The sequence below is a fragment of the Peromyscus eremicus genome, chromosome 12, assembly GCF_949786415.1.
Source record: "Peromyscus eremicus chromosome 12, PerEre_H2_v1, whole genome shotgun sequence".
Lineage (NCBI taxonomy): Eukaryota > Metazoa > Chordata > Mammalia > Rodentia > Cricetidae > Peromyscus > Peromyscus eremicus.
In genome coordinates, this window is record NC_081428.1 from 62,013,170 (window position 1) to 62,025,574 (window position 12,405).

Consider the following 12,405-nt stretch of genomic DNA (forward strand, 5'->3'; position numbering starts at 1 on the left):
GGAATCGGTGTAAGGTGTGATGGTTAATCTTCATTGCTAATTTGACTAGATTAGATTACCCAGGAGACATACTTTTAGGTATCTTTGATGGCATTTCCAGAGAAGTTTAACTAAGCAGGAAGACATACCCTAAATGTAGGTAGTACCACGCCAGGGCTGAGTTCCTGGACTAAATTATTAGAAAAGCGAAGAGTCCTGAGGATCCAGCTCTGACTTACACTCATCCCAATAGGCTGTACCCTCAAGTTATGAGCCAGCACAGACCCTTCCTCCCTTAAGTTGCTTTGGTCAGGCATTCCAGCACAGCAAGGAGGAAAGTAACAAAACAAAGGAAAATGTGTGTTCACATGCTTATGCACTGCTTTTAGCAGCTTTATTTGTAATTTTTCTAACTGGAAACAAGTGTACCTCCCTCTTTTAACTCTTCTCAAATACTAGAATTTCAGCCACCACAGTCCTGTGCCACCATATGCAACATACACGTCCTTCTCTTGGTAAATAGATAAACAAAAGCATAGAATCATAAAATGATATACTATTTACCAGTAATAGAAATGAACCACTGAGACGGGCAGTAATGGCGCACACCTTTAATCCCAGCACTTGGGAGGCAGAGGCAGGCAGATCTCTGTGAGTTTGAGGCCAGCCTGGTCTACAGAGTGAGATCTAGGACAGGCACCAAAACTACACAGAGAAACCCTGTCTTCAAAAACAAAAACAAAAAACTGATCTAGGCATATATAACCCAAGTCAGTTCACTTCTCTGAATAGTTTTCTTGTTTATGTAATGTAGAATGGATCAAGATTTTCTAAGATCTTCCAGACCTTTTTTTTTTTTTTTTTTTTTTTTGGTTTTTCAAGACCAGGACTCTGTGAGGTTTGGAGCCCGTCCTGGAACATACTCTGTAGACCAGTCTGGCCTAGAACTCAGAGATCCACCTGCCTCTGCCTCCTGGGTGCTGGGATTAAAGGTGTGAGCCACCACCTGGCTATCTTCCAGACTCTTAACAACAACAAAACCTATTATTTTCTTTCTTTTCTAGTGAGAGAGGAAAAAAAGGAGTGATATGAATGTGCGTGCAAGCCAGAGGTCAACTTTAGGTTTTGATCTTCTGTGGGAGCCTGGTTTTGTTGTTGTTTGTTTTTTGAAACAGGGACTCTCACTAGACTCGCTGATTAGCTTAGAGGGGTAGGCTGGCTGGCCCCAAGCCCCAGGGATCTGCCTATCTGTCTTCCCATCCCTGTGGTAACAAGCATGCCCACTTTTTTTTACCTAGGTCCTAGATTCTGAGGATGGAACTCAGCTCCTCACACTTATGAAGCAAGTTTTTTCACAAATGAGCTATCTCCCAACCTCTGTTTGTTCTGCTGGAGCCAAAGTCTCACTATATAATCCCGGATAACCTGGTACTGGCTACTGAGCCAAGTGGCTACAAACCAGCAGCCATCCACCTACTCCAGCCCTCCAGAATGCCGGATTCCAGGCATGGAACCCATTTCCACACAACTCCATGAGTTCTCATTTCCTGCAGCGCTTATCTGACATCTGACACCCCACCACACTCCTGACTTCACTCCCATATCTCTGGTTTAGTCTTCTCTGTAGTTTCCCCAGGTGTTTTATGCCCTGGAGCCTACATTTCCTCACACACTTCTCTCCTTTAAAATGTCTTTCTTATTGTTTTATTTAGGGCCTCATCAGCAACCAATATGGCAGACTGTCTTCCCTATAGACCCAAGTATTCACTGACTTACTAAACAGCTCCATTTGAAATACCTACTGGCAGCCCCTACTTATCCAAAACTGAACCTAGCCTCTCCCAAACCTCTTCTACAACCCCATACCTTCATGAACAGTACTGTTATACATCTAGATGTCCAAACTAGATCTTAAACTGAATTCTGACTCCCAGATTTCTTTATCTTTTGAAGTTCACTTTTCTCTGCTTCCTTACTACAGACTTTCTTGCATTATCCAACAGGTGTCTGGAGTATCTCTTCTCTACTGTAGCAAAGAAGCTCTTTCTTTAAAAAGCCCAAGCACATAATAGCCAAGATTCCCTGAAATGGCTCTTTTAGCTGCACTCACTGCATCTCTCATATTCTTTTGGAATTCTCACCAACTCCCTAGACCTACTGTCTCTTCTCTCACTGTGTGCTCACCCTCTTATCTCCAAGCCTTTACACATGTTCTTCCTGTCAGAAATGTCTTCCAGGTTCAGATAGAAAATTCTTTCTTCTGGGAAGTCTCTATATCTCCTCCTGTGTTTTCACATTAGCTTTTGGGTTGGTTTCCTTCTTTTTGTTTTTGACACAAAGTGTCACCTTGTAACCATGGCGGGTCTGGAATTCAGACCCGCTTGCCTCAGCTTCCCAAGTGTCAAGATTAAAGGTATGAGACACCATGCCTGGCACCTGAATTGTTTTGTCAAACTTTATTACCATCTTTGGAAATTGTTACTAAAATTCCAGGGGTTTTCCTTTAATACCTAGATCATGGCAATGTTTCCTTACCTAATGCTCTCAAATACAGTTTAATATCAATCCAAGAGAAATATGCAGAAAATAGAAATGGAAACTGACCATAAAGCCAAATACTACACACACCAATATTTCTTTTTTTTTTTTTCCCCCAGGGCTGAGGACTGAACCCAGGGCCTTGCGCTTGCCTAGCAAGCGCTCTACCACTGAGCTAAATCCCCAACCCTCACACCAATATTTCTAATGTTATAATAAATATCCAGACCAGGTATGATGTTGTACTCCCAGCACTTGGGCAGATCTCTGAATTCAAAGAGAGTCTGATGTAATAGCGAGTTACAGACAGCCAGGACCACATAGTAAGATCCCATCTCACATAGTAACGCTAATAAACCATTCATTCAAAAATTTTAGAGAAACACTAAACTAAGATCTCTTCTACAATGGGAGTCTACAACTTTTTTAACTAGACCAATACCTACCAAGCAGAAAACTCTATGAAAATCTCTGTGGTTGGAGAGAAGGCTTTGAGGGTAAGGCACTATTGCTCTCTTGAAGAGAACTGGAGTTTGGTTCCCACCACCCATACATATCATGAGTCTCGCAACCACCTAACTTGAGCCCCGGGGGAATCTGACACCCTCTTCTGCCTTCCAGACACAAATACAGGCATGTACATAAACATACATAAGTAAATAATTTTAAAAACTTCTTACATTCTTCTCAGCCTCCAAGTTTTTAAGTTTATTACAGGGTTGGGCATGGTGACACATGACTTTAATCCCAGCACTCTAGAGGCAGAGGCAGGTAGATCCTTGTGATGCTGAAGGACAGCCTGGTCTACATAGTGAGTTCCAGGGTTGCAAAGGCTATATAGAGACCCTGTCTCAAAAACAAAAACCAAAAAAGTTATATGTATGGGTGTTTTGCCTGTATGCATGTCTGTGTACCATGTGCATGTTTAGTGCCTTAAAGGGTCAGAAGAGTGTCAGATCCTGTGGAACTGGAGTTACAGATAGCCAGCCATAAGTGACAGGTGAGTGGTGGGAATAAAACCTAGGTTCTTGGGCTGGAGAGATGGCTCAGAGGTTAAGAGCACTGACTGCTCTTCCCGAGGTCCTGAGTTCAATTCCCAGCAACCACATGGTGGCTCACAACCATCTGTAATGAGATCTGGTGCCCTCTTCTGGTCATACATGCTGTATACAAAATAAATAAATAAATCTTTAAAAAACAAAAAAAAAACAAAAAACAAAAAAAACAAAAACAAAAAACAAACAAACAAAAAAAACCCCTAGGTTCTCTAGAAGAGAACCCTCCAAGCCTTTTTTAAAGACAAGGTCTCACTATGCAGCACTAGAACTTTTTTTTTTTTTCCTTTGAGGGGGTGTTCAACATAGGGTTTCTCTGTGTAGCCCTCCATCCCACAGCAAGCCCAGGCTGCCCTGGAACACACTCTGTAGATCAGGCTGGCCTGGAACTCAGAGATCTACCTGCCCCTGCCTCCCGAGTGCTGGGATTAAAGGCGAGCACCACCAGGCTCATTTATCCTTATTTTTTGATTGCTAGTATTTTTTACCTGTTCTTTTGTTTTTTGGTTTGTTGGTTTTCTTGAGGGTCTTATTCAGCCCAGTGTGACCTTGAACTCACTACATAACAGAAGGCAGCCATGAACAAATGCTGAGATTATAAGTATGTGCCACTATGTCTGGCTTTATTATTTTAAATATCAAGAATAGAGGATGTTGCCGGGCGGTGGTGGCGCACATCTTTAATCCCAGCACTCCGGAGGCAGAGGCAGGTGGATCTCTGTGAGTTAGAGGCCAGTCTGGGCTACAGAGTGAGTTCCAGGAAAGGCCCAAAGCTACACAGAGAAACCCTGTCTCGAAAAACCAAAAAACAAAACAAAAAAAAAAAAAAAACAGAGGATATAGATCAATTGTCAGTGATTCCCAAGCATGCACAAAGCCCTGGGTTCAAGTACCAACATGGTATAAATTAGATGTGGTAGCACACAACCGTAATTCCAACATTTGGGAAGTGAAGACAGGGAAAGCAGTTCAAGATAATCTCCTTGTGATGGATTTGAGGCCAGCCTAGGCTACACAAAACCCTGTCTCAAAACAAAAATAACAAAATTTAGTAGGACTAATTTTCTTACTTCTCTCTTTTTTAATGTTTTTACCTCATTTAGAGAAAGAATGTAAGGGGTGTGGGGGGGTGCGCGCAGTGGTGTACACAAAGGAGAGCTCCTCTCCCATCCACCATGTAGGGAATGGAAAGGTTAAGTAGGCACCTTTACCTGCTGAGCCATCTCACTCACCCTAGTTTTCTTACCTAGCCTTAGACAATGAAGGTAGACTCTTCATAAGTTCACAAAGACTACCAAAATATTTAAGATGTAATTGTTAAGTGCAGTTGTCTGGAATCTGTATTACATACATATACCATGATCCATAGTGTACAGCATCAAATATATAAAAGGATATAAAGCATTTGTCCCAGACTTGAGAGGAAGAAGCAGGATGACTATAAGTACCAGGCCAGGCTGGGATACACAAATGAGGAAGAATATGTAAAATATACAATACTGCTGTGGTGATACTGGAGAAGTAATGCTTTCCATTTTCCCCAAAAACTACTTCATAGTGTCATAATCTTTTGAATAATTTTTGAAGATTTATTCATTTTTATGTGTATGAATGTTCTGCCTATATGCATGTCTGCTCACAAAACATATACATTCCTGGTCCCATCAGAGGACAGAAGAGGGTGATGGATCCCCTTAGACTGGAGTTACAGATGGTTGTAAGCCATCACGTGGGCCTGCCTGCCTTCTTTTCTCTTAAGAAGGGGTCTCACTACGTCACACAGGATCAAGATCTTCCTCAAGCTGGACATGGTGGCACAAACCTTCGACTCCAGAACTTGGGAGGCAGAGGCAGAAGGATCTCTGTGAGTTTAAGTCCAGCCTGGTCTACATAGTGAGTTCCAGGATATCCAGGACTTGACAAAGAGATTGACTCAAAAACAAAACAAAACAAACAAACAAATAAAGATTTCCTGCCTCAACCTAAGTAGAACTAATTGCATATCACTACATCAGGTTTAATCAAGTTTCAAATAGTTCATCACGATCTTCTAAAGAGTCCTAAAATTCATCCATAGAAATTCAAAGCCTGGCTGGTATACAGCTCTGGTGAAGCAGAGGCAGAAGCAGGCAGATCTCTCTGTTGAATGCCAGTCTAATCCACCTAAGTCAAGAGTCATATGGTGAGACGCTGTCTCAAAAAAAGAAAAAAAGAAAAAAGGAAAAATAAATAAATTAGTGTATAGTCTGGTTGACATTGTAGCTCAGAAGCATAATAGCATTCAGCATTCACTCCCCACCAATGACTCCCCCAAAATATTTGTAACTTTTAGGGGGCTTTGAGTACAGCTCAGGGGCAGAGTGGGTACCTTAACACATTCAATACCTTGAGTTTAATCCTCAGCACAAAAAAGAAAAGAAAAAAGAAAGAAATTAACAATAGTCTAAAGAGCCAGGCATAGTGGCTTATGCCTGTAAATGCAGCAGACAGAGGCCAAGGCAAGAGAATTCAAGCCAGTCTGAACTATAAAGTCAGAACCTGCCCCACAAAAGGAATTTTTTCTTCTGTAGACTTTCGGAAACCACTATGTACCAGGGGACTCCAATATAATCCAGCAACACAGAGGCTTAGGCCAGAAACAAGACTGGCAGACAAAAATAGTATTAAAGCAGTTGAGTCTTATTTATTTCAGCACATTCTGGTTTCTGTGTATATGTTTTGAAAATGTTGCACAGGAAATAATGTGAGGTTAAAACAATTAAGTTTCTTGCTGGACGGTGGTGGCGCAGGCCTTTAATCCCAGCACTCGGGAGGCAGAGGCAGAGGCAGTCTCTGTGAGTTCGAGGCCAGCCTGGTCTACAGAGTGAGATCCAGTACAGGCACCAAAACTACACAGAGAAACCCTTTCTCGGGGGAAAAAAATAAAAATAAAAAATTGAGTTTCTGAAAGAAGAAAATGAAATGGTAGCAATCTGCCCATTAACCTAAAATTAAACAGTGATACCTTAAACTATCTCTAGGAAACCCAGAGAAAGATTAGTAATACTTCTCTGTGTAACTCGATATTTTTCTATGCAAACAATGCAGCAGTACTAACTTCTATACACAGAAATCTAATTTTTTTCCATAATGTTGGACACTAGGAAATCCACATATAATTACAATAATCTGACCACAAAGCTTAACAGTATTTTCAGTTATCTTACTTTTCACCTCAATTTTATTACAAATCTTATTTTACCAGCTTTGATATACTTCATGTGACAAGACAAAAAAGAATGCATCAACCATCTTTATCGTTTCAGATCAAAAAATAAAACTAGCTTCAATTTTAAAACTGCAAACAACGTGTATTGGTTAAAATACCATGTCTTACAGATCTGACACGTCAAACATAAACCAGAAATATTCTCCACATCTAACAAATTATCACCAAAGAAAAGATAGCCCTGCTGAGAGCGAGAACTAACTTTCTGACCTCTTTTCAAAATGACAAACTAGAACAGCAAAATCACACTCAGGCACATGGAGTACTCCTCTCTCAAATCACTCCACAGAGAACTTCATCATTTGCTCCGCCCTCTAATAACTCATGCAAAAAAAAGTTGAGCACCATCGGAGAGAAACAAGACACAGCGCATTCATAGAATGGCTTGGAGCCTTTCCTCCGGGCTAAGAGAACCTGCGCCTGCCCTTCGTCGGGGTCCGGAGGGAAAGAAAAACCTAGGCCTAAGGTCTCTCGGATACTGACACCAGAAACAGATTTCTCTGCAAGAAGTTTCTGCCGCCATCCCTATTTTATCAGCAAACGCTCAGGCGCCATCGTCTCGATCTTTGATTTTATTATGAGGATGTGGAAAAGGCCACCCAGGATTACTCTAGGCCTCCCGCCCCCCATTAAGCTTAGGGGTCCCCCCCTCATTCCCATCTTAAACCCTCCGTCCGTAAGGTACTCCTCCGCACCCCTTGTTCCTGGCGGCAAGTCCCCCGGGATGTGTAAAGGCGCGGCAGGACCCCCCGGCCTCGCCGTGAAGGCGAGAAGGCCCTCGCACGCCAGGGCCACCGCCAAGGCTCCGGGGGGCCCCGCGAGGGGAAGGGCAGGCAGGGGCGGAGGGACGATGACCTGGCCGGGAAGAGAGGACAGCGTGAGGGGACGCACTGCACCCCCTCGTCCGCCGGCCGCACGGTCCCCCCAAGAGGTGATGAAGGAGGAAGAGGGCGGTGGCCCGGGTGCGGCCCCCTACTCCTCCCGCCCGCGGGTCCCCGGCCGCGGGGACCGCGGACTCGGCCCATCCCCAGGTCTCGGCTGTCAGGGGGCGTGGGGGCCTGTCTAGGAACTGAGAGGAGACCGAACCGAGGGACCAGGGGGGAAAGCGCGGAGGGGGGGGAAGCAGCCTCCGGCCCGAGCCGCAGACCCCGGACGCCGTCGTCGCCTGTTCCTCGGCAGAGAGGACAGGAGCTGAGGGGAAAGCCCGAGGGAGGAAGGCAGGAAGGTGAGGTGAAGCCGGGGGCAGCCCCGACAGCCTCCCGGTCCCCCCGACTCTTCGCCTTCCCGTAACCGCATCTCTTACCGGTGATGGCCGTGAACTGCTGGATTAACCCCTTCAGCGCCGACGACGCCGCGGAGCCCCCGTGGGCAGCCATCTTGCCGCCGCCGCCGCCGCCGCCGCCGCCGCGGAACAACAACACAGACACACACACACACATACACACGCACGGGCCTCCCTCCCCCACGCCGTTGCGTGCTGCGCGCAGGCGCACTGACGGGCCCAAGGCTCCGCCCCCTCCTGCTTGCGCGCGACTCGCGCAGGCGTACTCGGCGCCAGCCGCCGCGCGCCCAGCCGTGCTGTGTGATTCCCGCTTTGCTGCCCTGCTAGCCTCGTAGTCTTTGAAACGTTGGGTGCCTTCTTGGAGCTCCGAAGATGCCCTCCTCAATACCGTGTCCGAAAGAAGCTTCAGTATCCGAAAGAAGCTTCAGAGCTGAAATACCAAAACCTTCATGCTACGCGCAGGGTTTCACATATAAGTAGGTATTTTGTTTGGTTCTGTGAGATTAGTGCCTTTCTTAAATTCTAAAGTGTAAATTAAAAAATTAGTCAAAAATGAACCAGTCCACTGGGCGGTGGATGCGCACGCCTTTAATCCCAGCACTCGGGAGGCAGAAGCAGGCGGATCTCTGTGAGTTCGAGGCCAGCCTGGGCTACCAAGTGAGTTCCAGGACAGGCTCCAAAGCTACACAGAGAAACCCTGTCTCGAAAAAAAAAAAGAAAGAAAGAAAGAAAGAACCAATCCATAGGAGACTTTAATAAATGATTGTTCACTCTATTTTCCTTCAAAAAATGTCGCAGTATGTCTCCCTGAAGGGTCATCCTTATTTTTTTAAGATAAAAATGAGGAAGTGTCGGGTTTTTTTTTTTTAAACAAAGATAGGTATATATGTAGATACAATAAATAAAATATATAAGGAGAACACTGAAAAATGGTCCTGAAAACACTGATAATGATTGCAACTAAAAAAGAGAGAGGCAATGATGAAAGAGACGTCTAGCTTGGTTTTTATCCTTTATTTTTATTTATTTTTTTTTAAATTTTATTTATTTATATCCTTTATTTTTAAATAAACAATTTTTAAATAAGATAATAGTATGTAACTTGCACAATTCTAAATACTTATTGTTTCAGTTATTCAGAATATCTTTTATTCAGCACTTGGGAAGCAAAGGCAGGTGGATTTCTGTGAGTTGGAGGCCAACCTGGTCTACATAGCAAGTTCCATGACAGCAACGGCTACACAGAAAAACCCTGTCTCAACACCGCCCCCCCGCAAAAAAAAAAGTTAAACGATAGAAAGATGGCTCAGCTGTTAAGAGCACTTGTTGCTTTTGCAGAGGACTCAGATTTAGTTCCCAGCAACCACATGATGGCTCACAGCCATCCGTAATCAGAACTGGCGCCCTCTTCTGGTATTCAGGTATACATACATACAGAACACTCTATACATAATAAATAAATAAATCTTTAAAAAAAAATAGAATGAAAAAAAAGGGACACAATGTAATTGGATGGTCCAAAAGTTATAGATCAAAAAGTCCAGTTCAAAGCTGGGCAGTGGTGACTCTGCCTTTAATCCCAGCACTCAGAAGGCAGAGGCAGGTGGATCTCTGAGTTTGAGGCTAGCCTGGGCTACAGAGTGAGTTCCAAGACAGCTAGAGCTACACAGAAACCCTGTCTCAGAAGAAAAAAAAAAAAGAAAAGAAAAGAAAAGGAAGAAAGAAAGAAAAAATCCAGATCAAGAAAGAGAAAGATCCCTTTAAAACCTGGCAGAGGAAGGCAGGTAGGTCTCTGTGAGTTTATAACGTCACAGCCTGGTCTACAGAGTGAGTTCCAGGCCAGCCAAGGCTACATAGTGAGACTGTCTCAAAGGAAAAAAGACGTAGGGAAGGCAGGCAGAGAAGAAAGGAAAAAGGAATGAAATTGGGCTTTGAACCCAGACAAGAATAAGCTAACAAGATTGGGGGATGGAATACAGCAAATGCAAAAAGGAAGTCGAGAAATAAAAAAAGATCTCTGTTATTGGGGCCAGGCTAGGGAGATGATTCCCTATAAAAGCGAGTGGCCAAGCCTGCCGGCCTGGGTCCAGTTCCCTTGGCCAGTCTTTTAGGTAGACCCCACCATCAGAAACAAATACTAGGACTCAGTGGAGGAGAAGCATTCACAAGACCCTTGTGAATTTGGTTTGATCCCAGCACGTAGGAAAAAAAAATGTGGAGTAAACATTCCGTTACAGCATTCAGCTGTGTTGTATCAGGAACGCCCATCTCAGCCGGCTCAAACAGCAGGGGCAGTGGGGGGAGAGTTTATGCACAGCGCTGCAGGGCTTCAGCTCCACGTCTAACAGACACACGCCTGTCTGTGTGAGTGTTGTCCCAGGCTCATGGCCAGGTGGCTGCCGCACTTTGCAACACCACATGGAGGTACCTCAGGCAGAGGAAGAAGCGCCGTCTCTCCTAACAAAGGGACCGTTTTCTAGAAGTCTCTTTGGAGGCTTTCCTTCAGAGTCCATTGGTTTGAACTGAGTTACAGCTCCCTTCCTGAGCCAGTCCCTAGGCCGGGGGTGGGAGAGAAACGTAACTGGTTTAGTATAGCATATGGCTTTGTGGAGGAAGGTGCTTTAAAGCACCAGAATGTGGTACTTGAAAAGGAGACAGGAGAAGGAGGGATTGATGTTAATTAGGCAACAAACAGACTCTTTTCCATTCATAAAACTTCCCTGTGAACATGATGAAAGTCTCCTCCACTTCCCTTTATTCTGGTTCTCCTTTTACCCAGAATCCTTCTGAGTAACAGTTTTCCAGGTTCTTTAATACCAGGAAAACAATCACTAGAAACTTCCACCTCTCAAAGTGAAATTTAGACATTGATATTGTGCGGTTAAGAGCACTAGTTGCTCTTCTAGAAGACCCAGGTTCAATTCCCAGCACCCATTGGGAGCTCACAGCAGTCTGTAATACCAATACCAGGGGATCCAATACCTGGCTTCCTCAGGCACTGCATACAGGTGGAACACAGAAATAGGTAGAGGCAAAATACTCATACACATAAAAAATAAAAATCAAGGTTAAAAATGTTTAAAATGATATCGTAAAAGTAGTCAGAATTAAAGTCGCTTTTGTCAAGCCTTCCTTCATAAGGAATAAACAAAGCTGAGAGGTTATGAGGGAGAGAATCCCATTTGCATAGGCTGGAGAGCGGGAACTGTTTACAGAAGACTTCTGCAAGCACAGCTGTACACAAGGGCCACTATACCTTTCAGCTGATACCCCAGTGCGGATGTTAGCCCAGCACCTGTCTGTTTAATCTCAGACCGAAGCCATCATACAATAGACACTTGTAGCCAGCGATTATAGCCCCAGAATACTTCATGTAATCCTTTGCATTTCACGTTTATATATTCCTCTTGTCGCAAGCTTGGTGGCACAAATCCCGGGAAGTGAAACCCCAGGAAGCTGAGACAGGAGGATTACTAGTTCCATGTCAATCTGGAGTTACATACCAAGACCCTGATTCAAAAGTAAAATTCTCCTTGCCTCACCCTTTTTGAATACAACTGTGCTTTACTGTGACATGTATTTGCACATTGCAATGCTCTTATAGCCCCCAATTAAATATTAGTCTTTCAAGAATTAAAGCTCTATAGTGCCACATACAAGAACTTGTGTCTGTATGACCACAAGTCTTACTGCTCTGGAGGAAAATAGTGAGATATAGAATTATTGGTTTATATAGCCAGTTTATGTTTGATTTTATAAAAAGCCAGAAAACATGGGGCTGGAGAGATGGCTTAGCTCTTAAGAGCACTTCCTGCTTTTGCAGAGGACCTGGGTTTATTTCCCACGTGGTTGGCCACAACCATCCATAACTCCAGTCCCAGGGGATCCGATGCTGTCTTCTGACCTCTGAGGGCACCAGGCACACATGTTATACACAAAAATATGTGTAGGCAAAACAGTCAAACACATCAAACAAAATCTTTAAATTTTTTTAAAGGACCCAGAAAACTTCCTTGTGGTTTTAAATTTCAGTTGGAGAAGGCTAATTGGCAGTTGTCATTTTAACCAACTGATAGAACTTAACATTACTAACATTAGAACGGTTTAGCCTGGCATGGTGGGGCAAGCTGTGATCCCAGGTGCTCTGGAGGCTTAGGCACACCCCTGGCAAAAGCGATATTAAGATAGTTTTGCAGCCGGGTGGTGGTGGCACAGGCCTCTAATCCCAGCACTCAGGAGGCAGAGGCAGGTGGATCTCTGTGAGTTCGAGGTCAGCCTGGTCT

General features: G+C 44.2%; 1 protein-coding gene across 1 annotated transcript in view; it reads right to left on the bottom strand.

Annotated features, from left to right (window-relative positions):
* Window positions 1-8,242, bottom strand: part of Ubxn7 (UBX domain protein 7) — a 60,702-nt gene extending 52,460 nt beyond the window's left edge. Inside the window, exon 1 of the mRNA XM_059277263.1 lies at window positions 8,144-8,242. Within this exon, the coding sequence (XP_059133246.1) occupies window positions 8,144-8,216 (73 nt within the window). The 5' untranslated portion in view covers window positions 8,217-8,242. The remainder of the gene's footprint in view (window positions 1-8,143) is intronic.
* Between the last annotated feature and the right edge of the window lie 4,163 nt (window positions 8,243-12,405).